The sequence below is a fragment of the Notamacropus eugenii genome, chromosome 2 (genome assembly GCF_028372415.1).
Source record: "Notamacropus eugenii isolate mMacEug1 chromosome 2, mMacEug1.pri_v2, whole genome shotgun sequence".
In the NCBI taxonomy this organism is placed as follows: Eukaryota; Metazoa; Chordata; class Mammalia; order Diprotodontia; family Macropodidae; genus Notamacropus; species Notamacropus eugenii.
This window is the reverse complement of record NC_092873.1, coordinates 95197685-95225542: the sequence shown is the minus strand read 5'-3', so window position 1 is coordinate 95225542 and position 27858 is coordinate 95197685. Positions and strand designations below refer to the sequence as shown.

Here is a 27858-nt window from a genome sequence, read left to right as displayed (position 1 = left end):
AGGATAAGATTTCAAAGGAGCTGGGAGGCAGAGCGCAAGGAGGAAAAGCAGGGTAGAAAGAGGAAAACTCACCATTCGTAGTCCTAACAATGTAGAGGCCAGTGGGCACAAAGTGACGATCATCCCGTCCTGTGTAGCTGAGTCGCAGCATGTTGTGTGAACCCTTGATGACCTTCATTTCTAACCTGAATTCCCACAGGAGGCAGAGATGGAGAGAAGAAATACATGGTAAGAGAAACAAACAATAATTTCCTGTTGTGCTCATAAATCTTGGTTAACACCAAAACTATCAGAGCAATCACCACTTCAACCAGAATTTAGGAATGAACTGCCATGGGAGAACAAGGCCTATTCTGAACCCTAAGCCTAAGTCTCTATACACCACGCCCAATGACAGTCAGCAGTCAATATATATGATTGTTGTTAGGATGAATGAAGTTAGGACTAATAAGGCCATGGCTCTATCTAGTTTGGTCCACTTAATATGGGAAAAAACTGTGCAAGAGCCAAAAAAACATAGATTTTAGATTTTCCCAGTCATCTTGCATGTATATGTCTTGGACCAGAGGACTGGATCAATACAACCCATATCTATTAATAACAATCCTCAGTATATAGGCCTCAAAATGCTTTCATTTCATTATCATAGTGGATTCTCACAGCAATCTCATGAGTCAGGTAGCGTATGTTATTATTATCCCCATCTGACAAATGAAGAAACTGAAGACTTGCAGGGTGTCACACAGTCAGCAGGTGGCAAAGCCAGAATTAAAACACAGGTCTCATGGTACAGGAAAAAACTGGCCTGGGAATCATAAAAATCACTAAATGGCTGCATGACTGGGTGAATCAGTTACTCTTCCTGCACAACATAACCATGTTGGACTATCTGGTCTGTCTGGCCTGTTCCACTTGTGATGATCAAGGATTCCTCAATCCCAGCCTGGCACCACATACAATGAACAAAGAATGTGTTCAGCTGGGCCAGGTGAGGAGCTATGTCTGCTATGACACATGACATTTTTACATGTATGTATTAGTGCTTCTGTTCTGAGGGTGAGCATGCTAGGGACACACAGTCCTCCCTTCCACCTCCCCTACAGCGAGATAACAGGAATAACCACATGACAGCTTAGGTGACAGAGATGAGGCTCATCCTGCTCATACACTGACACATCCAGACAGACGGAAATGTGCACATACAGACCAACCCACAGAAGCCTTCACATGGATCGCACCACTACAGGAAAAAAAGGAAGCAGCTCAATCTCTGCTGATCCACCACAGGCTGGAACGGATGGTGTTTCATCCAGTTTGTCTCAGTGAGCTCATATTTCTGCCTGAGACCCAGCCACCCCACTTACCTCCTGACAGCTAGGAGTTCCTAGCTGTGCCCATGGCCCACGACAGTGGGACAATAATAGTAGCCTTCACCTGGAGAGATATTCTAAGGCTTCCCTAATTCCTTGGCCATTCTGCTCCCCTTGCAAGTTTAGCCCAGCATACCTCTTACAGAGGCAGAACCAAGGAGCAGATTATGAACCCCAGGAACCACCGAAAATGCTTCCAGGACTGATCCCAAGAACCACCACACCATAAGGTATTCTGGTTTACTGAGGTACAAAAGTTGTTCTACACCTTCAGTTGTTTCTAATTACTCACCTGACAAAAATTTTCTCCATGTCTTCCAGTCTGTATACCTCCTTTACTCTGGCAATCAGGTGAAGGAAAGAAATAAGGGCCATGTGAATTGAATTCCCCAACTTTCTTGGGTATTACTCACAGCCCACCCAGCTGAGCAGTAGATAATAGGCTTGGCATTTGAATTTCATCCTTCTACTTCCAGCCCTCTCTTCTTCCCTTTTTTCCTTTCAATAGGAAACTTCCCAATCCTCTCCCTCCATGGGTCCCCCAGGCATCAGGGCTGGTCAATCCTATTCTCTCAACAAGGACTTATAGAAGTTAGGAAGATGATGCTAATTGGGCAGGAAAAGGGTCAAACAAAACAAAAAAGAGGCCAAATAATCCCAATAGATGTCTATCTGTTCTTAGTCTGGTCTGTAAGTCTTAGAAGTCTACCAAACAGACAGTAATGTATATACCCAACCCAATCAATTCCCTAATGTATTCTACCCTACTCCCACCCAGAGGCCCCTGAAAAAATGTCTGGGATAAATGCTGGGAAATTCCCCTCAAAACTGGCCTACTTGACACCTCATCTGCTTTCTGTAACATCTAAAGTCCTACTATTTGTGATTCATTCCTTGTGGTTAAAATCCGTGTGGCCAAATACCCTTTACAAAATGAAAATATCTCTAGAAAGGATAACACAGAACTGTCATGCTGGGCCACATAAACCCTAGTCAGGAATCTTGGAGGCTTCCTTTCAGGAACTGAGTACATATGGATTTTTATAGCAGGTGCAAGTAAGTGGGAGTCAGTCTCAGGGTTCAGAGCTGACCATCCAGAAGAGAATACAAGAATTCATTTCTTTTCCTTTAGCCAGACCCTCACAACAGGGCTTGGCATAAGCAAAAGTAGGGCATAAGGGAAACTTGCTCCCCCACTTCCTCCTTTCTGTGTTGTACTTTTCCTCCTCTCCCTAGCATTACTCCATGCATTCCTCAGCTCTAAGGTGCCCGGGTATATACACCCTGTGCCCCAAAAACTATTCCTCAATTTCCCATAAAAGTTATCTTTCCCTCAGCAGCCTCCTATTCAGCAGTTGGGGGGAAAAAACCCACTAAGATTAATTTTCAACAGGGCATCACGAATAACTGATGTTTCATGTATTATCCTATTATTCCCACCAGAATTGGCATTGTCTGAAGGATACTTGGAAACACAAAGTTTTAACCCAAAGGGATGAATCTCTAATGGAAGAATTTTAGGCAACACAGCAAGTATGTTGGGGGTGTTGGGAGAAGGAGGGAGGAATAATGGCTGGGAGGCAAAGGGGCAGTCCCTAGCAGGGCCAGCGTCCCAGAGCGGGGCTATGTTTAGACATAAGTGGAATATGGGTGTGATTCCACCTGTATTCCATAGGTCACCTTTGTGCTGTGATTTGATGGGTGCTAAATTCCAGCAGGGCTACCTTTGGCTAGAGAGTAGCACTGGCAGTCACTCACATACCTGATGGGGTTCATGTCAGGCCTGCTGGGTTTGGAAACAGCTTTCACAAACTTCTCAGCAAGCTGAATCCTGCAACAAAAAACCAAGAGTCTCTCAGAGACCCAGCAGAGTAGCATGAAGTCAGAAGATCTAGCCTCAAATTCTAGCTCTGCCACTTCTTACCCATGACCTCTCTGAGTATCTAAGTTTTCTTATCTGTGAAAGGAAAACTGCTATAGATAATCTATTATCTCTAAAGTCTCTTCCAGCTTTAAGTCCCAGAAACACTGACTGCCAACAAGCATTTAGGAATCCCTTACCAAGAGCCAGGCACTACGCTAAGCCACCAGTGTGGGACCTTAGCTCTGAATCACCAGCAAGGCTGCTGTGCTCTAGAACACAGCCAAGCTCATACACACTTCCTCTAGGTTGTCTTTCATCTGTCTATCCCATCTGACTCCCTCCTCAGCTCTAGGCCTGAACTCTATTGACATAACTTCTTGTGTTACTTAGGTTTTCATGAGGATTTTTTTAAAGTGTTTACTTAATGCTCTTTTCTTTTTTTTTTTACTCTCACTACCTCTCTCTTCCCTACAATAGAACCCTTCCTTGAAAACAATTCTCACTCTCCAATTAGAACATGAAGCTGTCTGAGGGGCTGGATGGTTCTCTAATCTCCACTGTGCTTCCTAGCCCTTAACTGTATAACTAACTAGGTGAAACAGTGCTACACCTGTACCACACATCCTCTTCAGGTAAATACTCTTTATAAGGCTCATCTCTTCTCAGCTGTTATTGAGTCTTTTCAGTTATTATATTCAACTCTCCGTGACCCCATTTGGGGTCTTCTTGGCAGAGATACTGGAGTGGTTTGTCATTTTCTTCTCCAGCTCATTTGACAGATGAGCGAACTGGGGCAAACAGGGTTAAGTAACTTGCCCAGCATCACATAGCTAGTAAGTATCTGAGGCTAGATCTGAATTCAGGAAGATGAGTCTCCCTGATTCCAAGTCCAGTGCTCTATCCACTGTGCCACCTGGCTGCCTCTACATTACATCCTTTTCAGGTGAATACTGTTTACCCATAAGAGTCGTCTCCTCTCAACCCTAGCACAAAGGTCTCTATTCATCTGAGTGGCTGTGGTAACACGTGGAATGAGCTGGTCTCTACAGTAGTCAGGACCCAAACCCCTCCCTCCACAGGCTCTTGCTAAGGAGGAAGCTGGGAGGAGGCCCCCTAGCACCACTCAACAATGGAGACCAGAGGGGAGAGGAAGACTGAGGATGAGGCCATGGTGATAAAGATTCCACAGGGGTCCAGATGAGGTCTGGCTTCCCTAGCCCACAGCACCACACTATCTTCTCCCCACAACGCCCCGGGCTGTACCGTTGGTTAAAGTGCTGCTCCCGGATATCGTGGCCATTCAGCACCAGGGCATCAAGGATGTGGATTGCACTGATTTTCCGCTGAGCCTTGCCCTTAACAAAACAAAAAGGCCAAAAGGAGAGGATTTTTGTCTTTTTCTATTGTGCACTATCCACACCAAGCGGGGAGTAGAAGTGGGGAGGGAGAAGCCTGGATAAGGAGGAGTGCAGCAGAGCAGGACTGCATGAGCACACGTAATAAACAGGAGCTGCCTGTTCAGAGTTATGAACTTCTTTATTCAGAGAAGTGCTCTCTGACAGTGGCTGTCCTACATGAAGGCTGGGCAGATACACTCAAGGCAGTGTTGGAACCAGGGTCCTTTCTATCCTACCCACAGAGTATCTATCTGTCACCAGCAAAATGAAAGGGAAGAGGGAGAGAGATAAGCAAGGCCAGGCCTGTGACAGCAACCAACTTAAAGCCACCTCTAACCTCGCCTTTCAGTTCATGAACGATCTCCACTGAGAGCAGTGTGTCCCGGGGCAGCTCTGTCTTGAGGTCCAGCTTTGTCCAGCGGTCTGATTGGCGGCCATCCCACGTGTAGATCTGGGATTTCTACAAAAAGGAAGGACTGGGTCAGGAGGGGAGTGAAGAAGAAGTGGGGCCCGGTGAGGCTTAATTCTCAGTCAAGGCTCCTAGTTCACACTGCACCCCATGTGTTTTAAGTGTGTGTTTTTTTCCTGACAGCTGATGCTGTACATTGCAGTGAGAAGAGGGGGAATATGGCAGAAAAGAAATTTCTTGTAGAAGTTTATTTAAATGACACAGCAGCTCCTCCTTTGACAGCAGCAGAAGAGAAATGCAGATTTTGACTGTTCTTTTGGCAGGTGTCCATCCCAGCCAAGCAACAGCAGTCTGATCAGTGGCCCTGAAGAGAGAAGAGGGTCACGTGAAAAAAAAAAAAAAAAAGAAAAAGGGAGGGGAAATGAGGCCCAAAACACCGAAAGGGAAAGAAAAAGGGAATGGAAAGGAAAGATGGGGTATTTAAAAAAACAAATGAGAATGAGAATGAAAACATGCTCTAAATCACTATTGATTAGAGAGGTGCAAATCAAAACAACTCTCAGGTATCACATCACACCTATCAGATTGGCTAACATAACAAAACAGGATGATGATAAATGCTGGAGAAGATGTGGGAGAGTTGGAACACTAATTGATTGTTAGTGGAGCTGTGAGCTGATCCAGCCATTCTGGAGAGCAATTTGGAACTATGCCCAAAGGGCTACAAAAAATGTGCATACCCTTTGACCCAGCAATATCACTTCTAGGACTGTATCCCAAAGAGATCATAAAAGTGGGAAAGGGTCCCATATGAACAAAAATATTTATAGCAGCTCTCTTTGTGGTGGCCAAAAACTGGAAATCAAGGGCAATGGCTGAACAAGTTGTGGTATATGAATGTAATGGAGTACTATTGCACTATAAGAAATGATGAACAGGAAGACTTCAGAGAGGCCTGGAAAGACTTATTTGAACCGATATTGAGTGAAAGGAACAGAACCAGGAGAACTTTGTACACAGCAACAACCACAGTGTGTGAGGAATTTTTCTGGTACACTTAGTACTTAATTGCAATGCAAGGACTTAAAAAATTCCCAATGGTCTTTTAAGGCAAAATGCCTCCCATATCCAGAGAAAGAACTATGGAATTCAATTGCAGAATGAAGCAGACCATTTTTTCTTATGTTTTTTTCTGTTTTGTTTTGTTTTCATGGTTTCTCCCATTCATTTTAATTCTTCTATGCAACATGACTAAAGTGAAAATGTACTTAATAGGAATGTATGTATAGAACCTATATAAGATTATACACCGTCTCAGGGAGGGAGTGGGGAGTTGGGGGAGAAGGGGGAAGGAGAGGAAAAAAATCTAAGAAATATGGAAGTGATTATAGAACACTGAAAACAAAATAATTTAATAATAATAAAAAATAAAATAAAACAATGAGAGCATGAATGAGCTCATGAGAAAAGGGCACAAAAGGCAAGAAACCCAGGTAGTTTAGAGAAAAAATACAAGACAGCAAAGAGATACAGGAAAGATGTTAACCAATAGGCAAGATGCCAGTCTACAAAGCTGTTCCTCACCTCAGTTCATATCACGAAAGTGAGAAGGATGAAGTTCATACAGCTAAGAAAGGAAATACATGATGAACTTGCATAAGACAGCCTGGTGACCTCAATGTCCAAAGGTCAAAGATCTCAGGAAAACTCAAAAGCATGAGAAGGTTTCCAGAAGTCAGAGCAGCCCCGTTAGCAGAGATGAGGACTATCGTCGGCATGTTCAAAGAAAAGGTCAAGCTGTCTCACTAGTCACGGCATGACTATCAAAGCAGGTCAAAACAGAGCTTATCTGCATTGTGTGCCTACTATTTTGTTAGCATATAATGATCACAGTTGTTTGGGATAATTTCCCTTTATTATTTAATTTTCAGTTGTTGTGAATCATCCTTTTTAATTTTTCTATCAATAATTTGATCTTCCCCTTTTTAAAAAATCAGACTATGTATTTATTTTGTTTCTTTTCTCCCCAAACCACTAGCTCCTGCTTTTATTTATTAATTCAGTGGGGGATTTTGCTTTCAATTCTGCTAATCACTTCAAAATTTTTAATATTTTTAATGTTGGGGTTTTTTTTTAATATTTTGCTTTTCTAGGTTTCTTTTTTTTAATTTCATGCCCAATTCATTAATCTCTTCTTTTCTCTCTTTCACTGATGAAAGTGTTTAGAGAAATAAACTACCCCCCTTTGTACACGTTCGCTGCACCCCAAAGTTCTGTTGCGCATTTTCATTGCTGTCATTTACTTTGATGAAATTTTCTGTTGGTTTTTTTTATGATTTGTTCTTTAATCCACCAATTCATTAGGATTAAATTATTTGGTCTCCAATTAATTTTGAATCCTTTCTTCAAAGGTCTTTCTAAAAAACATACATACCATATTTCACTGCATAATCATCACACTTTATTTTGTTGTTGTTTTGGGTATTTGAGGGGGGTCCTCAGTCCAAAAATTAGTTTATGACCTTTCATCAAGCAGTTGTCACATGGTATAATTCTATTGGTAACGACACTTAAAAGGTAAACAGAACAGCAATATATTCACCAGTGGCGTATGGTTACACGCTAATCTCTGACTGTGAGCCTCAAGCTAGAAATCTCAGCATACACGCATTGTCAGCATTCAATTTTAACGTATATTCACAAGTATTCCATTCATCCTAATCCTGCACCAAAGACAGTTTAGTAATACACGATTTTTAAGTAATATCAGCACAATTAAAAAAAAACTTCACATAAATGGTCACAATCCACTTTATTTTGCAAAATTTTGGCATAAAATCTGCAATGATTATACAGTGAAATATGGTAATTTTAACTGCACTATGAATATGTTTAATTTAACCTGCTTTTCTGCATTTGTTTAGAAAGTTTTTATGTCCTGACTACATGATCAGTTTTTACAAAGGTACCACGCATGGCTGAAAAACATGTATACTCTTTTCTGTTTCCAATCAATAATTACCAGAAATCTATTACATCTCACTTTTCTTAAATCCCATTCAGATCTTTCCCTTTTTTCTTCCCGTTTTTCTCTAGGCCACACTGAGTGTCCCCTACTATTACATCCTTGCATTGCTACCTGTAACGTGATTAGCTTTTCCTTTAAATATTTACATGCTATGCCTTCAGTACAGATATGTTAAGTATGGATATTTATTATCTATGCTGTGTCCCTATAATATAAGCAAAACACAGCTTTTGTGTTTCTTTCTTTTAATTGGGTATGTTTTTACAGCTGCCTTGTCTGAGATCATGATTACTACCTCTAGTTTTTTTAATTCACCTGAGGCATAACAGATTTTGCTCCATCCCCTTATGCTAGCCTCATGTGTATCTCTATGTTTCAAGTGTATTTCTAGCAAACAATATTTTCTGTTTTCTAATTCATTCAGCTATCCTTGTATTATGGTTAAGTTCAACCCATTCATGTTCACATTTGTGACTGTCATTTCAAAATTTCTCTCCATCCTATCCTGTACATTTTTTTCCCCACTTCCTACCCTTCTTTGCAAAGTAGGTGGTAAAAAAAGAGTGTACTCTTTTTAGCGATCTACTAAACTAGTAATCTATAATAAGTAACTGAAGCATTCTGTTTCTGCCCTGTGCCCCTTTCTTTGCCCCTGATCACAGATTTTTACTCTTTCCTTTCAATCCTTCCTTCATGCTCTAAGATTACTGTTTATTTTTCTTATGACTACTCTCTCACCAATGCTACCCTCCCTCTTAAAACATCATTCTCTCCTCTTCTCTCTCTTTCTCTCCCCCCTGCCTATTATCCTACTAAGTTTAATGTATTTCTACATTATACTCTTTGTGAATGTTTGTATTTGTGTATGATCAACCTTCCTTTGTCTGATTCAGATCAAAGTAAGGTTCATGTAATGCCCATTCTCCCCATGCCTTACTCCATATTTGTTATCCATTTCATACACCCCTATTATGTGAAACAATAAGTTCTTTCCCCTTCCTCTTCTTTCCTCTAGCATGTTCCATTTTTTCTCTTTCCTCTCTGAAGATCATCAGAACAAAACAAAATCACCCCCAGCCCATTTGTACTTAACTCTATGAGCCTTGAAGACATTTACATTCTAAAGGGACCCTTGTTTTTTCTCCTTCTACTAAAATGTAGGCACTTCATTACTGTAAACTCACATGGGGAAATCCTAGGTGTCAGCACAAAGTGTAATGCTGAGCCTTGTTCTGGGAAAACTACCTTCCTGATCATGGTGGTATCTCACCCTGCCAGGTAAATACAGGGTGTGCTCCTACAGAGGACAAACATTAAACCCTACTGGGTAGCAAAAACGATAACCTCTACAAGCTATATGAAGCAGCCTTAAACAAGGTGCAAAGGAACCAACCTAGGCTGGGAGAAACCCAACCTAGGAAACTGAGTACAAATATACCCACCCACTCACCCCTAAGCCAATGAGAAACTTCTGCTCGCTCCCCGACACCATGCAGCGGTAGTCCAGAACAGAGCGAATCTTATCCAGGGTTTTGGAGTTGAGTGGAGTAGGCTTATAGCTGAAGATATCAATGTCAGTGCCCTAAAGTAGGATTGAGAGAAAGGTCAGTTAAACTAAAAGGATGAACCATCTCAATCAGAACCCTGAACACCACTCCCCTGACCAAACCACACAACAAATGGGATATATTTCAATTTGCCTGCAGTATGCCTTTAGGGCCTATTATAAAGAGGCTGAGAAAGAAAAGTACATGGAATTCCTCAAGTGAACGCAGATCAATTCACAGCAACTATAAGGAAATGTCAGTAGAATATAAAAGCCACCCCCTCAACACAACCAAAGGGAAGAACTTTTCCAGATATTTGTTTGTTGAGAACAGTTAAGGCTTCTCTCCTTCCTGCTCAGTTTAATACACACAAAGTCAATCCTTTCAGGGTTTCTGTGAGGTCCATTTGTCACACATTTCCACAGAACAAGGGCTACTATGCTCTCAGTGATTCAAACAAAACTCAGGGAAAGGTGAAGAATAAAGAACTGCTAGGACCAGTCAACCAGGAATGAGACTAAGAGCCTGGAAATTACTGGGAGAGCTGTCTGAGGAACCAGGGCTAGGCCAATAAGCCTGACCCTAAATTCTAATTTTTGCTAGCACTTGCAGGGTAGGGAGCTGTCTCTGTTTCTCTGCCTTATTTCTCCATATACAAAGCAAAATTCCCTTTTCACAGAGATGTTTGTAGAAGTCTGTAACAGTGAATCCCACAGGAGTAAAGTAAGCTGGAAAGCAGTAATAATCACCGTGCTCAGGAGAATGGTGATAATTAACATGGTTGCATTGAGAGACGAAAGCCATCAGCCTATGTGACAGCTTCCCTGGGGATGCTGGGGAGGTGCCAGAGCTAAAGCTCTTATAGAGGGGGGTATAACACAATCAAGACCCTGGATAGGGTGGGGGTGGAGGAAGAGTCTCACTGGACTATCTCAAGGATTTCTCCCATTTCTCATCTCCATGACCTCAACCTTCTCTCAGATACTAGACACCCCACTCACCTTTATCAATTCAAAGAACTTGGACTTTGGATCTGAAGAAGACAGAGCAACTCTGGCCTGATCTGGAATCTAAAGGAAGATATACAATTATAGTCTGGGAAATCAGTGCCTGTCCTATCTCCTCCTGTCTATCTGGGTGACCTGAATGGCAAGGGGGAGGTGAGGAGATTACCATGTGGAACCAGGGTGAAGGGACTAAACGTGAATCTAGATACAAATGATCATAGCCCCTTGGGGGTAGCATACCCTTGATGTCATCTGTTTGCTTTAGTAATTTGAGACTAGTACACAGAAAAATCAATAGCAAACTCTGCCTCAGCTTCCCACCACCCCTTGACTAACAACTTCCAGATCTGGCCACAGGGAAGCATGTAAGTGAGGGAGCTGAGAGGGAGAGTCCAGAGGACAGTGCCCAAGTGAATGGATAGTAGGGTTCACTAAGGGCTGACCAGTCCCTTTCAGCCATCAGCTTAGTGCTTGATGGATAGGGAAGCATTAAGTCTCCAAATACTTACTACCCTCCTTTAGGGCAGTCCAGGGAGCAGCCTGCTGGGCTCTGACCTGGATGGATATACTCACCCCCCAGAGTTGAAGGCACCCTTTTCGGATTTCTGCCTGGCGTGGTTCACTAAGGGTCCTGTGGGAAAAGCCAACAACTGATTAACACATCGACAGAGCTCAAAAGCCTTGTGATATGTGTATAACCAGTCCAGGAGAAAGGCAAACCTAGGCCTACAGGTGCACATATATGCACACTCACACATACATACATACATACATACATGCAACACACACACACACACACACACACACACACACACTCACTCTTCCACCATTAGCCTCAGATGCCTATGACACTTCTCTGGGGCTCATTCTCTCATGAAATTAGAGGTTAGTTATCCAGAGGGACCTACAACTAGGCTGAAAAGGGGAAGGAAGCTATGGGCTTGCTTACCTTCCTGTCCTGCCAAGAGTTTACCCAAACACCTTCTTTCCATGTCCCCAGCAGTACATTTCATTTCTCTCTATTCTAACTAAACCCACACTGACTTCCTTTTAGTGGCTGGAATCACCAGGTTTCTCTAAGTAAAGAAGGCTATGAAAATGGATCAAAACTCACTTCCTCCAGGAAGTCTTTCTGTACTGATTTTACTTCACTGATCCCTTTTTATACCCTATGTTCCCTTAGCACTCAGATATCTAATCTGTATCATCTCACTGAGGGAAGGTTCACGTCTTATTTATCTATCTCCCTCAGTGCCTAACATAGTGCTATGAACCCCACAGGCAACTGATGTGCACTGAATAAACAAATGGGTACCATGCTGCTTTTGTTAGCACACTGCTTTATAACTGTCCTCGTGGCATTTATCATGTGTTAGCTTTATTCCTTAAATAGACTGTAATTTCACTCTTTGAGGGTAGGGAGCACGTCATATACTTCTTTGATTTCTTTCTCAGATTAGCACAGTGTTGTGCACACTCAACAAAGTGCTTAACAGATGGTGATTTGAATTAAAAGGTGTTGGAGGTAAAATAGTCCCAGAAATCTTGCTAAACTGCTTCCCCTGGTATACGCAACCCCCTTCCACCCAGGAAGGAAACACTCACGAGTCTTGGACAAAGGCATAAATTTTGGCCAGGGCTTTGATCTGTGAGCTGCAGTGGCTGAAAGAGAGAAAACAACTTGGCTTTAGGAGAATTTATGAAAACGAAGCCCAAAACAAGTAGCTTGAGGAAATGGAATGGAAAGAGAGACAAAAGGAACTTTACCATCAGTCATTCTACTATCTTCTCATTTGCTTCTGATTGGGCTTAAAAGTCATTTATTACAAGGTAGCTAAAGAACAGTAGGCCATTTTTACCATAACTGCCTCATACACATTCTAGATGGGAAGTGGTACAACCAAGAGAAAAATGTACCGAGTTAGATAGGAGAAAAAATATTCTAGTTTAGGCTTGCCCACTAAGTAACTGAGTTACCTCAAAAAAATTACTTAACTTCTCTGGGCTTTATTTTCTTCATGTCATGAGGAGATATTAACCTCTGTCCTGCCTTACCTCCCATGGTATCAATGAAATAATTCATGTGAAAGTGCTTTGAAAAAAGTTAAAAGAAGCATACAAACAGAAGACTCTTTTTTATTGGATGGGCTGAACGGAGCAAGAGGAAGACTGACAGTGGATTAGGGAAAGAGATTCTCCCCTCTCAACCCTCAACTATGAGTCTTTCCAAACATTCCCCAATTACGTGAAACTTCTCTAGGCAACCGACGAGTTTAGTTTTCACCAGGGGCCTTTCAAACACCTGCTGGTACATTTCACAAGTATTCGGATAGAAACAGGGACAGGAACTGGACTTGTGCTTTCATCAGTACAGGGGATTCTCAAGTGAGAAAACACTCTTCTTACCAATACAGCTTATAGTCTCAGAGCAGGGATTCTTAAGAAAGGGAAAGAGGGAGGAGGAGAGGGAGAGAGGGAGAGAGGGGAGAGAGAAAGAGAGAGAGAGAGAGAGAGAGAGAGAGAGAGAGAGAGAGAGAGAGAGTGTTTGTTATGGACCCCTTTGGTAGTCTGGAGAAGCCTATGGTCCCCTTCTCAGAATGTTTTTAAAAGCATAAAATAAAATACAAAGTACTGCAAAGGAAATGAATTATGTTGAAATGCAGTTACCAAAAACAACTTTTTTTTAAGTCAACAGACCCTAGACAAGGGATGCTTCGGTTGAAACTCAACACTACAGTAGGTTAAGAATCCTCATTTTAAATAAAATTAAGGGGTGAGAGAGGAATATATTGGGAGAAGAAAGGGAGAAATGGAGAAATGGAATGGGGCAAATTATCTCTCATAAAAGAGGCAAGTAAAAGCTTTATCAATGGAGGGGAAAAGGGGGACGTGAGAGGGAAAAAGTGAAGCTTACTTTCATCACATTTGGCTTAAGGAAGAAATAACATGCTCACTCAATTTGATATGAAAATGTATCTTACACTACAGCAAAGTAGGGGAGAAGGGGATAAGTGGGGGGGGATGACAGAAGTGAGGGCAAAAGAGAGGAGGGAGTAATTAGAAGTAAACACTTTTGGGGAGGGACAAGGTCAAGTGAGAGAATAGAATAAATGGGGGGCAGGATAGGATGGAGGAAAATATAGTTAGTCTTACACAACATGACTATTATGGAAGTGTTTTGCATAACTATACATGTATAGCCTATATTGAATTGCTAGCCTTCTCAGTGGGGATGGGTGGGGAGGGAGGAAGGAAGAGAAGCTGGAACTCAAAGTTTTAGGAACAAATGTTGAGAACTGTTTTTGCATGCAACTGGGAAATAAGAAATGCAGGTAATGGGGTATAGAAATCTATCTAGCCCTACAAGAAAAGAGAAAAGATGGGGATAAGGGAAAGGAGGGGTGTGATAGAAGGGAGGGCAGATTGAAGGAAGGGGCAATGAGAATGCATGGTGGATTGGGGTGGGGAAGGGGAGAGATGGGGAGAAAATTTGGAACTCAAAATCTTGTGGAAATGAATGTTGAAAACTAAAAATAAATAAATTAATAAAAAAAAAATCCTGGAAAAAAAAGAGCCCTCATTTTAAGGAGTTGCCTTGAGCAGTGGAGAAGATAAGTGACTTGCCAATGTCACACAGACAGAAAGTGTTAGAGACAGGATTTTCAAACCATCTTCCTCTTCCTAACTCCTAGGCCAGCTCTCTATCCATTATAATATGCTGCATCTCAAGTTATCACATAAACCAATTAAATTTGTTCTGTGGCCCACCTGCTTAGGAGACCACTACATCAAGTGGAAGCTCCATGCCACTTATGCAGAATTTTTTTAAAATGGCAAGTGATGCTGAGAACACACAGAATACCAGCGGTGGATCTGGTCAAACAGGAAAAACTCTGAAGCTAAGACCTTCCAAAGCAGACTGAGACTGGACTAAAGCAACTCAATGATCCAGAAGAGGGAAGCTGCAGATGAAATAATGCAAGGGCCATTCACACTCAGAAGCAATGAAAAGGAAATTCCTTCTGCCTCTTGGGATTTGAGAGAGGGATGAAGCTGTCACAGTCCTACTTTCCTGTACACCACATAGTGGTTTCCTAAGTTGGGGCATTATTAACCACAGTGATGACAGAATGGCAGAGGGGGCAGCCCAGGGGCAGGAACAGGGCCTGGAACAAGAATTGAGGCAGTAAAGGGAGGCACAGAAACCAAACCACTGAGTGCCCAGATATCCCATGGAGCAGTGAGCTCAGCAGGCTCTGAACCCCTCAGCTCCTGATTGTTCCCTTACCTCTCATTGGATCGGATCATGTAGTCAGTAAATTCAGGGTCTAACTTGATCACGTCCAGGGGGACCACAAGGTTGACATCCATGTCACTCTTCCGAAGCTGATTGAGCCTGTTGTTTACCTTGAAGAGGTATTCCCGCACGTCATCAATCCCAGACTTCAAGCTCTTGCACACCACGTATCTGCCAGGGGACATTCATTCCTCCCAGTGAGCAAGAGCTTCTCCACCACAGACAACACAGTTCTCCTTCTAACCCATAGCTGGCACTGATCTTTTCCCAAGGCCATCTCAATATTTACTCTTAATAGTTCAGAAGACCCATGCTTTAGCACTCTTCCTCCTCCATCAATCAACAAATACTTATAAGGTACCTATAAAAAGCAAAGCACTGTGCTAGGTGCAATAGAGAATGTTAAGTATAAAACACAGCTCCTCAAAAAATGCACATTTAGTTCCAGTTTTTGGTGCTATAAGAAAGAACTTATCTCACAAGAAAAACTCTGCAAAGCAAGTAGTATAAGTATCATTATGCCCACTTTACAGACAAAGAAACTGAGGTTCCAAAGTTACTTGCCCATGGTCATATGACTGACAAGTCTTGCAGTCAGCATTTCTATTAAACTATGCTTCATATCACAGACATCTCAGAGCTGGAAGGACTCTGGAAACAGTCAGTGAGGGAAGCTCCACTGCCCTGTGGCAGGCCATTTCATTTTTGCGTGGTTTAGTTAAGAAGTTTTTCCTTACATAAAGCCTTTATCTTTTTCTATTTAACTTCTACCAACTGCTCCTAATTCTGCTGTCTGAGATCAAGCAGAATCAGCCTAATTCCTCTTCTGTATGACAGGCCTGCAAATACACGAGGACAGTCAATCATGTTCCATGGCCAAATTAGTTTAGGAAATGATGTTGTAAAGGTCTCAATGTCCAGTTGGAAAATATTTCACCATCTTTCACCATCATGTCAGAGAAAGACACGTAAAGGTGCTCCTTGGGCAATATTATTAGAGAGACAGGTCTATGCAGGCAAGGGAGGAGGGCTTCACCTCTCTGAGTTGGCAGGCCGGCTGGTGACAGGCTTAAAAAGAGACACTCGTTCAAAGCAGGTGTACAGCAGATAGATGAGTCCCACGCTGAATGGTGTGAACAAATCAAAGGTTTTACAGATAAAGTGTCCTCCTAGATTAGAGACACAGAACCAGTCATAATCAGTAGGTTCTCAAAGGAAGGGGCAGGGAGAAGAGATGTCACAGGGAATCATTGTAAAAGAAGGGCAGGGAAAGGCAACCGGAGACAACCGGGCTGCTTGAGGGGATGTGGATGGATATGGATGGATCAGGGCATCAGTTATGGAAGGAAATTCTGAAGGTCCCTTTTACCTTCCTTCCCTGAATTCAACCATGTGTTGTCATCTGAACAGACAGGTATTTTTGTATTTGTATCTACGATATGACTGCTATAAAGTGCTCCTTCTACCCCCACACCCCCAAAACAACCACCCCTCATTCAGTCCCAACACAAGAGTGACTCTGGAGAGGCCTGAGGTGATGAGACAACTGAGGAAGAAAGTGTTACCTGTACGGATAACAGACAGTCCTGTGAGAAACTGGCATAGCAATAGCTGCTTACTGAGGATTTCTTGCAGGTTTTCTTGCTTCTCCACAGAAAAGCCCTGAAAAGAAAACACAAAATTAGGGATCATTAATGGAAAACAAAAACTTGGAATAATGCCACACAGACTACAGCACTTTGTATTTTTTCAAAGTACTCATATAGCCTTTATTTAATTTCACAAACACAATATATCTACCTTACCTCCTTCACAGGAGTCATTAACCCATCTAAAAGAAGGAAACTCAGACTCCAAGGGTAAATGACTTTGCTCAAACTAGACTCCAGTCCAAGGGGTCTCTAACTTCTAATGCAGTGTTCTTTCCAACACAATGCAAGTCTCAGGGGACACAGTGAGCTTCCTTTACCAGTCAGCAGCCCTTTAAGCTGACATGGCAGTCCAAGGAGGGAGATCAGAGAGAAGAGAACTACGTTGTTGGCCTAGCCAGAAGTAGGGCAAGCATGGCAGGGTGAGAGACATTCCTCCAGGTTCCCCAGCAAAATCCCTCCCTGAGATACAGGGAACAAGTATCCTAGGAATGCTCCTCCACTCAGGACCACTCAACAGGCGGTGACTCAAAAGAAGGCTCTAACATAACAACAAATAATAGCTTCTCTATGCCACAGTGCCCCCTTTCCCAGGGATCCATTTCCCACTTTACTCTAACTGGCTCACTTGCTGTCTGAGTCTTGGTCACTAAATGTCCTTGATATATCAAAGCCATTTCCTTCTTCCTGGCTCCAGGAAGGAAACCTAGATATAGCCTCATGAAAAGCACAGAGGGAGCTGGTCTCTTCCAAAGTCTAAATAAGAATCCTGCCAAGCAAGGCTGGCTCAACTCATCTCGGCTAACAGCCAGGAAAGAGAGAACCAAAACTATGTAGGATCTTCCCAATTAGAAGATGCGCATGAAAGTGGAACTAAAAAGAGTGATGAGGACCTAGGAATCCTTTCATACTGTAAACATGGAAAGATAGTCCTGAGGTTTGTGGCTCCTATCACCCACCATGTGTAATATCAGTCCCATATCCAGTCAGATCAAAGCTAGTTTCCTAACTGTTCACTGATGCTCAGGTTAGTCTTATCTGCCAACCATAGTTGTGCCACATCTTTTAAATTAGGCCATCCTTAACATGCTGCCCTCATTCTTCTGAGGTTCCTAATTATGCCTACACATCACACAGATGTTTGGAGTACCTGCTGGCATTTATCTTAAAACTAGTAGCTTAAAAAGCTTTCCTATTTCCTCCTAGGAATAAAGGAACTGAGACCAGCATTCTTTGGCCCAGTATAAATGGTGATTAACCCCAAGCAAAGATTCTTTGGAGGGTTGAATGAGCAGTGACTGAATCTTTTTGCCTAAGAAAATTACAATGGATTTCTCTCCCTCCTCCTTAAAGAGTTGCCCTGGACACAGGGCTCCTGAGCAATTCACCACAGTTCAACTACGTGTAGATTCCCACTGCAGATTACCTCCATATCACTACTAGCACTAAATGAGGAGGGCTGAAGAAGGGGTGTTAAGTGGATCTCTGCTTGTCAACCTGTCAGACAGTTCTGATACCAGCTAAATCTGGACAGCGTACGTCCAAAAAGGGCTGTCAGAAGTACTGAAACTGACAGATGATTTATGGCTTTTCCCTGTTCGGTTTCTGCCTGGTTCATCTTAGCTATACTTATTCCTTAACCTGCCATGTCTCAGGACCAAACAAGAAGAGAATCGAGTCTATCAAACTGCTCCAAGGGAAGCAGTGCATACAGTCTTCCCCTCAGCCTTGACCATGGCCTTCACAAAATCATGTACATGTAGCAAAAATAGCACTACCTCCCCACTCCTAAATCAAGAGCCTAACACCCCTCCTAAACAAGGACTTCTGTCAGAAGACAGATCCAATCTTAACTCTTTACTAGGAATATAACCCCAGAGAAGTATTGTGGCAAGAGGTCAACTTCTCAGAGAGTGAGATATCACCTACCCCATCGGCCATCATAAAGTGCACACCCTTGCGATCCGTGTTATCCAGAACGAAATTTCGGAAAGCTGTGATGTTCTCTGGTCGAGTAATATCTCCATCTCCTTCAATCCCGCCTTCACCTAGTAAGACATGATGTGGTTAGTCCACCTATCAAGTGCTTTCCTAGGGACTAGTAAACACAGCTCTTTTGGGCAGTGCCTAAGGTATGGAGGCATCCTTTAATCCCTTGGGGAGGGGATTCCTACATGAGGACCCTCATTACACTGTCCTCATCATGAAGCTCAACACAAAGACAGACTAAAGTCAAGACCTTCGTGTATAAAATTAATTCATAGGACTGACAGGATTCTTCACATAAGAGACATGAAAAATTAGTTTTCTATGAAACAGAAGGTACTTCTTAAGGCAATACGGTGCTCTCTTATACCCTTAGCCTCATTTTCAAAGCAATAACATTTAAATTTAAATCTTTTCCCTATATTTATGTTGTTTCACTTCCCTCCTTTTGTGTAAAGGGCAGGGGGCACGAGACCTGTGGGTATGGAATGTTGCCTACACTATCAGGAACAATGAGTTAACTGGTTTTGCCTAATTTTTTGTTCTTGTTGTCATTATAAAGGCAGGTTTATTAGATGGGAAGGGCTTATTTCAGAAATGACTGTGATACAAAAAATAAAGGTATGAATAAAATCTGAAAATCTAGACTTATTTGCTAGTTTAAGAGATTTCTCTTCCTTTACTCCTACTAAACATTAGATATGAAGAGGGTCGGACAGATATGGTGGCAAGCCCAGAACAATCAGGACAGATGGCTGCAGGAAGTGGGCTAGCCATCACCAGACAGATTCCATACTCAGACTTGGTGCAAGAATAGGATCTGTATTTCTTAATAACACTGCCATCATTCAGCAAAGAATTATATGGTTTCATTATTTTCTGTCACTATAAGCAAACAGTTCCCTCTGAAAGGGGAGACTGAATAACTTTGACAAGCGTTTGCCATGACTGGTGTTTAAACGATATGCAGCTGGACTGAAGTAGAGAAACCAGACAGAGAAGGAAACAAGTATGTCCTGGAAGAGTGAGTTGCTGAATTTGATTCTAGTCTCAGACACTTAGCAGCTCTGTGATCCTGGGCATATCACTTAACTTCTATCTGCCTCAGTTTCCTCATCTGTAATTGGGGATGACTAACAGCACCTACCTTCCAGGGTTGTTTTGAGGATCAAATGGGATATTTGTAAAGTGCTTTGCAAACCTTAAAGCATTATAGAAATGTTACTATTATCATTATTAATTAGTTAATTACTTGGACCCCACCTACCCCCAAGACAAAGAGAGCCAAACAAAATGGACAAAACTGCCAGGACAATGTTTCACTTTTACAACACAGGAGTCTTTTCAGGACCATCTCTCTCCTTCGAAAAGATAATTCTCCTTTCCATGCGTACCATAGTAGGGCTCAAAGAGTTCACTGGAAGCTGCGTAGAAATCCTCCAGCTTGAAGTCATTGGGGCCTTTCAAGGTCATCCCAAAGCCCTTTGCATGCCACTTCTTCCTCCACAGCACATATTCAGAGAAGCCACCGGGGCCTGCACACACGTCAGCAAAGTACAGAAGCTCTGGACCCCGGTCCTTCAACAGGGGTTTCTACAAAAGGAGGAGGGGAGAAGAGACGAGAGGAGAAGGAAGAGACAAGAGGAGTTCAGGAGGGATTGCTTAAAGGGAAGAATTGTTTTCTCACTAGATAAACTAGCAAAATGTGGTTCCAGGACCACTGCCCAAGCACATCATCTCTGCAAGGTTCTCTCCCACTAATGGTGCAGGTTTCCTCTCCAGACCAGCTTCTCAAGACTTTTTTCTATAACTATCACTACTAGATCAAACTCCCTAATAAAAACTATAATGCTGATTGTTATTGTTATATAATAACTGATTGTTACTCCCAGAATTTGGCCTTTTTTTTCTTTTCAAAGTTTTCTTCCCCCATGCTATTTCACTGTATCTTCACAAGTACCCCATGAAGAACAGAGGACAAAGCATTACCATTTTATTCCTGGAGAGATTAAATGACTTATTCGAGGGCAGCCAGATGGTTAACAGGAGATGTTTCAAACCTGAACTTTCTGAATCCTGGCTTTTAATTTTTCCATTAAAATAGGAACAAGCAACTAAAGCAGCATTCACTGGTATTCCCCTCTTGCATTACCACATGCATCTTCTCTTGTCCTTTCTCCTTCCTTCCTCTTGCTCCTATTCCCTCCATCACGTTCCATTTGCCCTTCTTTTTCCTTCTCCCTTTTCCCCTACTTAGTCATGCCAATTGCCAAGAGGACCCAGGAGCACTGCTTCATGCTGCAGGACAAGTCAGGCCCAAGTCCTATATCAGACCATGCAGCCTCTGTAGATAATGTTCCTATATAAGGGTGGTAGAAATATTCCTGGTTGTCATGAGAGCTTTAATAATCACAATGATCAACATGTGTATATCAATTTAAGATTTGTAAAGTGCTTTAAGTGCACTAGTCCATTTGATCTACAGAGCAACCCTACGAGGCTGGAGCTACACCTATTACCATTCCCTTTTTAAAGATAAGGAAACTGAGATTGAGGGTAATTAAATGACTTTTCCCAGGTTTGCACAGCTATTCTCTCTGATCTGCAAAGAAGGAAAAATGTTATTACTGTCTTGATTTCTGGAAAATGCTGAGATTGTTATAAATTTTGAAGACTATAGAATAGGTTTCTATGGAGTGCAGTAAAAATGGGAGGCCTAACTATCTGCAATCTTTCCAGAGCACTCTGCCAAAAAGCAAAGGAATGGGGATAATTCATACCCTTGCACTGAGAGTATTTCTAATTGGAAGTCAAACGGCTTTGAAAGCATAGTTAAAACAAAGGAAACAGCTGGTAATTTCCAAAATGTAGTCCCTTGGGCGGGGAAGGGAGACAAGAAGGGAACCCTAGTGATGGCCATCAGGCTTTCCCAAGGTAACGGGAGAACTTCCAGGTAAGGGGTTTCTGAAGGTCAGCAAATGCTAACCAAGAACAGGCTTAGGCAGGCAGTGACACATGAATTCTGCCTGAGATCCCATCAGCACGCCTGTACTCTGTTCAGTCTATATTCGTTGGCACTTATTTGCACAAATGAAAAATATTTAATAGCATTTACAAAGTAATGCACTTCCTAGGTGAGATTTGGTTAGCTCAGGTAGCAAGAGCGCAATGCTAACGAGGCCACGGTCACAGATTTAAGCTATATGATCAGCTGGTTTTGCAAAGAACAAGCAAGTTCAGTCTAACAAATCTGATGAACTGGTCACAAGGAAGAGCGGAAGCATGTGGATGTACCAGTGATGACAATCCCCATCTCTAGTCTAAGGTCCTGAGATTTCTGCACATATGACTTACTCAGGAGAGGGCAACAACTTCGTCTATCACTTGACTAGACTTAGTTCAGGCTTCTTAAGTTTAGTTCCTGATGCACAAGGCCAACAGCCAATATTTCTAAAAACTGTTCCGTTGGTTCATTTTGTTGTCTACAGCTGAGAAAAACAGTGATGTTCCCCATTCCCCCCACCCCCATTTCTTTAGGTTACTTATTACAAGACAATACTGGAACAGTACTTTAATCTGAACCCCTGGATCTAATCTGAATGAAATTCTTGGCAATATTTCTTTAACTACCAATTCAGAAACAATGCCCTGCAAAAAAGCTTTATCTTCTAACTGCTTCCTTTAAGAAAACTCGGTGAAAGCTGAGGAAGGAGGTGACAGGGAGAAAGCTGGGATCTTCTTCTCGTGTGTGGACCAACTCCAGGTAGTAGGCAGACTACAAAGGAAGGAAGAGTCTTTGATTCCTTCAAATAATGGAGCTAGCTCATGGGTTTACCTTTAGCCAAGTGAAAAGAAGAATCCTTATTTTCCAGGAGTGGCCAAAAAAGGATTTAATGATCCCGCCAATATCTTAAATTACTATTATTCTGAGACTTTTACCTAGACTCTGAACCCTTACTGAATCTTAACTGTGGAATTTTGTCTATTGTTTTCAAATATTACAAATTTTAATTCCAAAATGTCATGTTAGAGATTTTCAAATACTCTGATCATCTCTTGATCTCACTCTAAGCAGAAACATCTGGAATCATTTAAATCTAAATGAATAAAAATTATTTAAGGAAGGTGTGTGCCTAAAACACAGAGTACAGAATTTTCTTCCACACACCACAAATGCTTCCCAATAACTCTCCTTTATATATATCTGTGTCAAAAAAACAAAACAAAACAGATAAACAAAGCTGCCTTGAAACAAGAGGCCAAGGCTAACAGTGTATATTGCATCTCAAAAGTCTCGGTGCAGTTCTAAGCTTAAACCTATAATATAAAACTATAAATAATAATTTGCAACTCTTTAACAAGAAGTGTGTTCCGACATCAGTTCTATGGAACCAATATTGACCACATTTTTTCCTTTTCTGTTTCTCTAGTACACAGAGTTTCAAAAATGCCCAAAGACTAAGACTCTTTAGGACAGAATTAAAACTTCAGCTTTTTCCCTATCTTATCTCTTTTTGTACTTCAGTCAGTGTTTCTTTGTGCTAATGATTTTTCTTCCAGATTCTCTCTACCCTCCTAATGAACAGCTAAAATTCCTTGATTTCTTTTGCTTTCTTCAGGTCTTTCACCTTGTCTTCCTTGTTCTCCCTAGTTCTCAAATTCTCTCGGGCAGCATCTTCTAGACCCAGGAAGCCCTGCGGGAACCCTCAGAATCCCATTCCTCTGATCCTTCAAGGGTCCCTATGTTTCGATTCTGCAAACCCAACTAGCACAAGGGCAATTCATCCTCCAAAAGGGTTAGTTGTAAGGATGTAGCTCGTCCCTGCTAAAGGGATCTATTGTGCTCTCCAGAAAAAACAACCATCCTGCTCAGCTTGGTTCTCAATTTGGTCCTGAGGGGATAGTGAAGATGAGAAGAAAGAAGAAAACACCAAGCACTCTCTCCTTAAGGAATCAGGAGAAACACCTCTTAAAGGGCCATTCTGTATAGCCATTAACAACCAATTCAAGCCAAGAACCTACCCAGACCCAAAAAACACAAACAACTTTCTCAGTGTAACTAACATCTCCATCCCCAGCATGACTGTTTCATTTTCATTTCAGCAAAAGACAATAAGCAGATAACAGGTGCTAGAGGCATTTATATTTAAAAGCTCAGAATGATGCTGTGCTTTCCCACAAACTTGACAAAATTCCTCTCCTATCAGGGGCTTAAGGGAAATCATTTGGAACTTGGAAAACTAAATCAACGTTATTCCAATTAAATTTTCTCAAAGCACCAATTCTAAAAGTCTTTTCCTGCTGGCTACTGCAGTTGGGAAGTACAGAAATGCCTACTAGAGGGAAATGACTATGGGATACTTGGGCCTACCAGCCAGCATGCACACTTATGAAGCAGTTAGAATAGTATAAGCTGAAACACAAGACCTCAGAAAGGAAGTCTCCAGCATTCTAATGATCAAAAGGTATGTGAAGACAAAGGTTGGTTAACTTATTAGTAGGCTTCAAAAGCCTTTATCTCTGAGGAGTAGGATGAATTTTTTCAAATTAGCAATTCTAAGTGGGTAATAATCCTTTTTATTCCAGACTGGATCTGCAAATCCAAAGGGAATCACACATAATGTGTATATATACCTACCTACATACCTATGCACATACACGTTTATTGTCTTTTGCAATGTATGTTTGTGTCTGCGTATTTAAAATCTCAAGAAATCATTTAGTCTCACCCCTCCCTTAAGGAGGATATCATTATCCCTGTTTTTTATGTTTTATAAGGGAACTAAGGCTCTGAGAAGTTAGATTACTTTCCCATAGTCACCTAAGTACTATGTGGCAAATAAAGGTGGAGACAAGAAGCAATATCTCTCGATTGCCAGGACAGTGCTTCCCCTTCTATAACACCATGATGCTTCTGAAATGCCATTTGGATTTGTTGCCTGACACAAAGCACCTACACAAACACTAACATGGGATGATTTCAGATTTCTCACACTCTGCATGTCTACCACCACGACCATTCACAGCACTAAAGAACATGAATTTTTCCCTTTTTCCCTACGGCCTCTCCTAAGGGAACACTGCTCTGCCAATCACGTCTCTCTTACTTTCAGGGGCCTGAGCCCACACACACTGCTTCAACTCAGGAATCCTCTTGACGCATGGCTACCCAGTCTGGACTAAGGAGAACAGAGGCCTACACTTGAATGCCTGGATGTAGCTGCTGCGTCAAACACTTTTTAGTTAGCCTCACTTTGGAGACCACAGAGAAGTCCAAGGCAGAGCCCATAAGAATCTTTCACCTGCATCATCCTCCCGGATTTTAACAAGTGGCCAACTGAACTTAAGAGTCACTTGATGCCATACAATCATAAGTAAAGAAAGACTGGGTCTTACCCCTAATGAGTCCTTTGGGTTCGTAAACATACGATCAAATACAAAGTCAATATTGGCCATTTTCATTGCTGCTCTGCAACATAGTAAAAGAGGAAAATTGTAACTTTTCACACTCAAACCACCCTGAAGCTGAGGCTCAGGTAAAAAGAAAAGTCAGAAAAGGTACAGAGAAAAAAGTGCTCACAAAACCTGTTTAGGAAGAAGACTCCCCGGATCATTTCGTAAGGATTGGACCTGGTCCGAGCTCGGCGCATCTCCTCTCCATCCAAGTCATCAAAAACACTCTGCCAACAGAAAACCAGAAATACAAACTGAGCATCACACCAATGTCTCAGTCATAGGAACCCTCAAAGACCTGAGGATCCTGACTCTCCCCTTCAGAACCCTCCAGAGGCTTGGGTTAGTGCTGTATATAGAAGTCTCTCCTGCTGTTGCTAATTCCCACCCCTCATACCTGGCTGTTTCTCCTTACCAAAGGGAAGAGTTAATATTCTAAAGATCACTCAAACCCAGCTCTCTTCAAGAGACTATTAAATAGAAAGAGGGGAAAAATGAGATTATGATTTTTTGGTAACTCTTAGCATCTAGAAAAAGAAAAGTTCCATCTTCATCTGAGTCCCATCCCAGAGATGAACAGTCCTAAATGCTGAGCCTTTTGCCAGTCAAGTCCCAGAGAAGACAGTTCACAGACAAAAAAAAATAATATAAAAAAACCATCTCTGTAGAGGACAGACTAAGTGAAGAAATTTTCCCTTGTCTTTCAACCTTTCTACTTTTCCAATCACTCATTCCTTCTGCCTCCAAAAGCAGCTACCGATCACTCTAGTGACACAGGATAGAAAAAGTACCAGAGAGAACAAATAGGTTAAAGGATACCTTAGGAAAATGGGAAAGGTTCATTAATGCCAATCTAGATTTCTTCTCAGAAAAAAATGTTTAACCAAAGAAAAAAATCTGAGGAATGTATATGCATGAATTGTTGTGTTTGTCCTTTGTTTTCAAAAAGGACATAAGGAAAATGATGACATGACTTGCACTTGACTTTGATTTGCGTGAAGGAGAGCTGTGCAAGATCACTAGCCTCACTTTCTCCTCCAGAGCCACCTGGGTCCAGTGACCAGAGATAGTCATCAGGACGACTGAAGATGGCCCAGGATGCAATGGGAGACCCTGGCCCTTTTAGGTGAAGGCCTTTTCAATGCATGAATCATCTCTCCTCAATCTACCTAGTAAAGAGTTCACAGAGGCAGCCTGCTAAATCAGAGTTCTTGAATCTACTTCCAGTAGAAAGGCCTTCTCTTCCAATTCAACAAGTACCTACTATGCGCCAGACACTGTACCTTGCACTTCAGGACATTGTGCAGAAGCTCTTCCCCACAAAATTCAGTTTCATCTTCAATTATCATCTTCCTCTGATACAAAGGCATAAGAAAAAAGTAAATAATTAACATACTTAACTAGAATCAGAGATAACTGAGTAAGAAGAGTTGGCTTCTTAAAGAAATTGTATTGGGGGAATTATAACTATAGTATATACTTACTCTATTTTTGTGCTATTCTATTCTAACTATAGTACATCCCTAGAGACTTTTAAGGAGAGGCTCTGTGCTCAGGATGTTAAAGTGTGACTAAATGTGACTTAGTAACATGAGATGAGGGAAGAACAGATGACTGGGTATAGAACGTGGGGAAACAGGAGTCTGACAAGAGGGTCAGACAGTAGATGAAGCTTCATTTAGTTTAGTTAGAGAAGCTGGACAGAACTCTGAAATTTGGACCAGCATATTCTCTCTCTCAACGTCTCATACATACGTGTGACAATTTTATCTAGTCCTCGTAACATTAAGCCCACGTTAAGCCTTACCTGGGGTTGAGGTTTACATGCAGCCTTTCCTGATCCTACAGGCACTTGGTGCTTCTCCCATTCAAATACTTTGTCTTTACTTTGTATATACGTAACTATGTACCTGTTGTTTCCCTTAATAGAATCTAAGATCCCAGAAGGCATCTACTATCTCATTTGTTGTGTCTTTATATCCTTAGCACCTAGCACAGTGAGTACCACAGAACAGACATAGTGTGGATTAGGGCCACTTAATAAAAGTTTGTTGAGTAACTGGGGGAGGGGAGGGTGGAGAGTAAAGATCAAATGAAAAGATATGTGGTATGGTAACAACTATGTGAGGATACAGGGAGAGTAAGGGAAGTTAACCAAAGTCTATGGTTTTCACAGACAAGATTAGTCATTATGAGAAACAATTTTAGCCAGGCCTAGAAGTTGATCAAGTTCCCTGGGAGATATGACGTCAACAAAGTCCCTGTTCTACTGACACGCCTCCAAATGACTTGAGAGAGTCAGGATTCAAGTCACTAATTTGAACTAGGTAGTAACTAGGCACCCCATTCCCTGAGGAGAAAGGACAAAGATCCTGAATCCTTCTGGCGGTAGATAGAAGACAAATTTGTCAAGCAACTGAAGTACCACATAAAAATAAGACATTTATTGTTGTTAGAGAAAGCAAATAGGAAGAAAGACATTCAAGCTGACTTTTGCTGGAGCTCAAGAGGGGCAAAGAATGGGGAAGACTGAGGGTCAGCGGGCTCTGATGAACCTTGTCCTTGTGGTGCATCTTGCAAGAACAAGAATGTTTAATATACAGCCCCATTACAACCTGGATAACTGCTTTTTACCTCCTGTAGCTTTATTTCGTTAAAAGATTCTTGAGTGTTTTCTGAGTACTGCTGAGCAGTAAAGCATCTAGGAAGGTAAGCAGAACAAAAGCGGAAAAGAGCCTTTTCAAAGCCCTCAGTCCGCGTGGGTCTGCGTGTTCATGTTTCCTAACTTCAAAGTCCCTTCTTCCTTGCTTCAATTCCTCCTTTGATAGAAGGGATACTTTACATATAACTG

At 41.9% G+C, this 27858-nt stretch overlaps 1 protein-coding gene and 1 long non-coding RNA gene across 2 annotated transcripts in view; one reads left to right on the top strand and one right to left on the bottom strand.

Annotated features, from left to right (window-relative positions):
- CMTR1 (cap methyltransferase 1) overlaps window positions 1–27858 on the bottom strand; it is a 53974-nt gene that overhangs the window by 4247 nt on the left and 21869 nt on the right. Inside the window, exons 6-22 of the mRNA XM_072641973.1 lie at window positions 26291–26362; window positions 25140–25234; window positions 24951–25023; window positions 19949–20147; window positions 18498–18616; window positions 16485–16581; window positions 15956–16088; window positions 14911–15090; window positions 12228–12284; window positions 11196–11253; window positions 10617–10685; window positions 9519–9650; window positions 4969–5091; window positions 4498–4589; window positions 3133–3201; window positions 1663–1710; window positions 73–185 (exon numbers count right to left, since the gene is read on the bottom strand). Of these exons, the coding sequence (XP_072498074.1) occupies window positions 73–185; window positions 1663–1710; window positions 3133–3201; window positions 4498–4589; window positions 4969–5091; window positions 9519–9650; window positions 10617–10685; window positions 11196–11253; window positions 12228–12284; window positions 14911–15090; window positions 15956–16088; window positions 16485–16581; window positions 18498–18616; window positions 19949–20147; window positions 24951–25023; window positions 25140–25234; window positions 26291–26362 (1729 nt within the window). The remainder of the gene's footprint in view (window positions 1–72; window positions 186–1662; window positions 1711–3132; window positions 3202–4497; window positions 4590–4968; window positions 5092–9518; window positions 9651–10616; window positions 10686–11195; window positions 11254–12227; window positions 12285–14910; window positions 15091–15955; window positions 16089–16484; window positions 16582–18497; window positions 18617–19948; window positions 20148–24950; window positions 25024–25139; window positions 25235–26290; window positions 26363–27858) is intronic.
- LOC140526054 (uncharacterized) lies at window positions 142–5015 on the top strand. The gene is made up of 3 exons (XR_011974223.1): window positions 142–228; window positions 2814–2903; window positions 4981–5015. It is a non-coding gene; the product is annotated as an uncharacterized lncRNA (long non-coding RNA).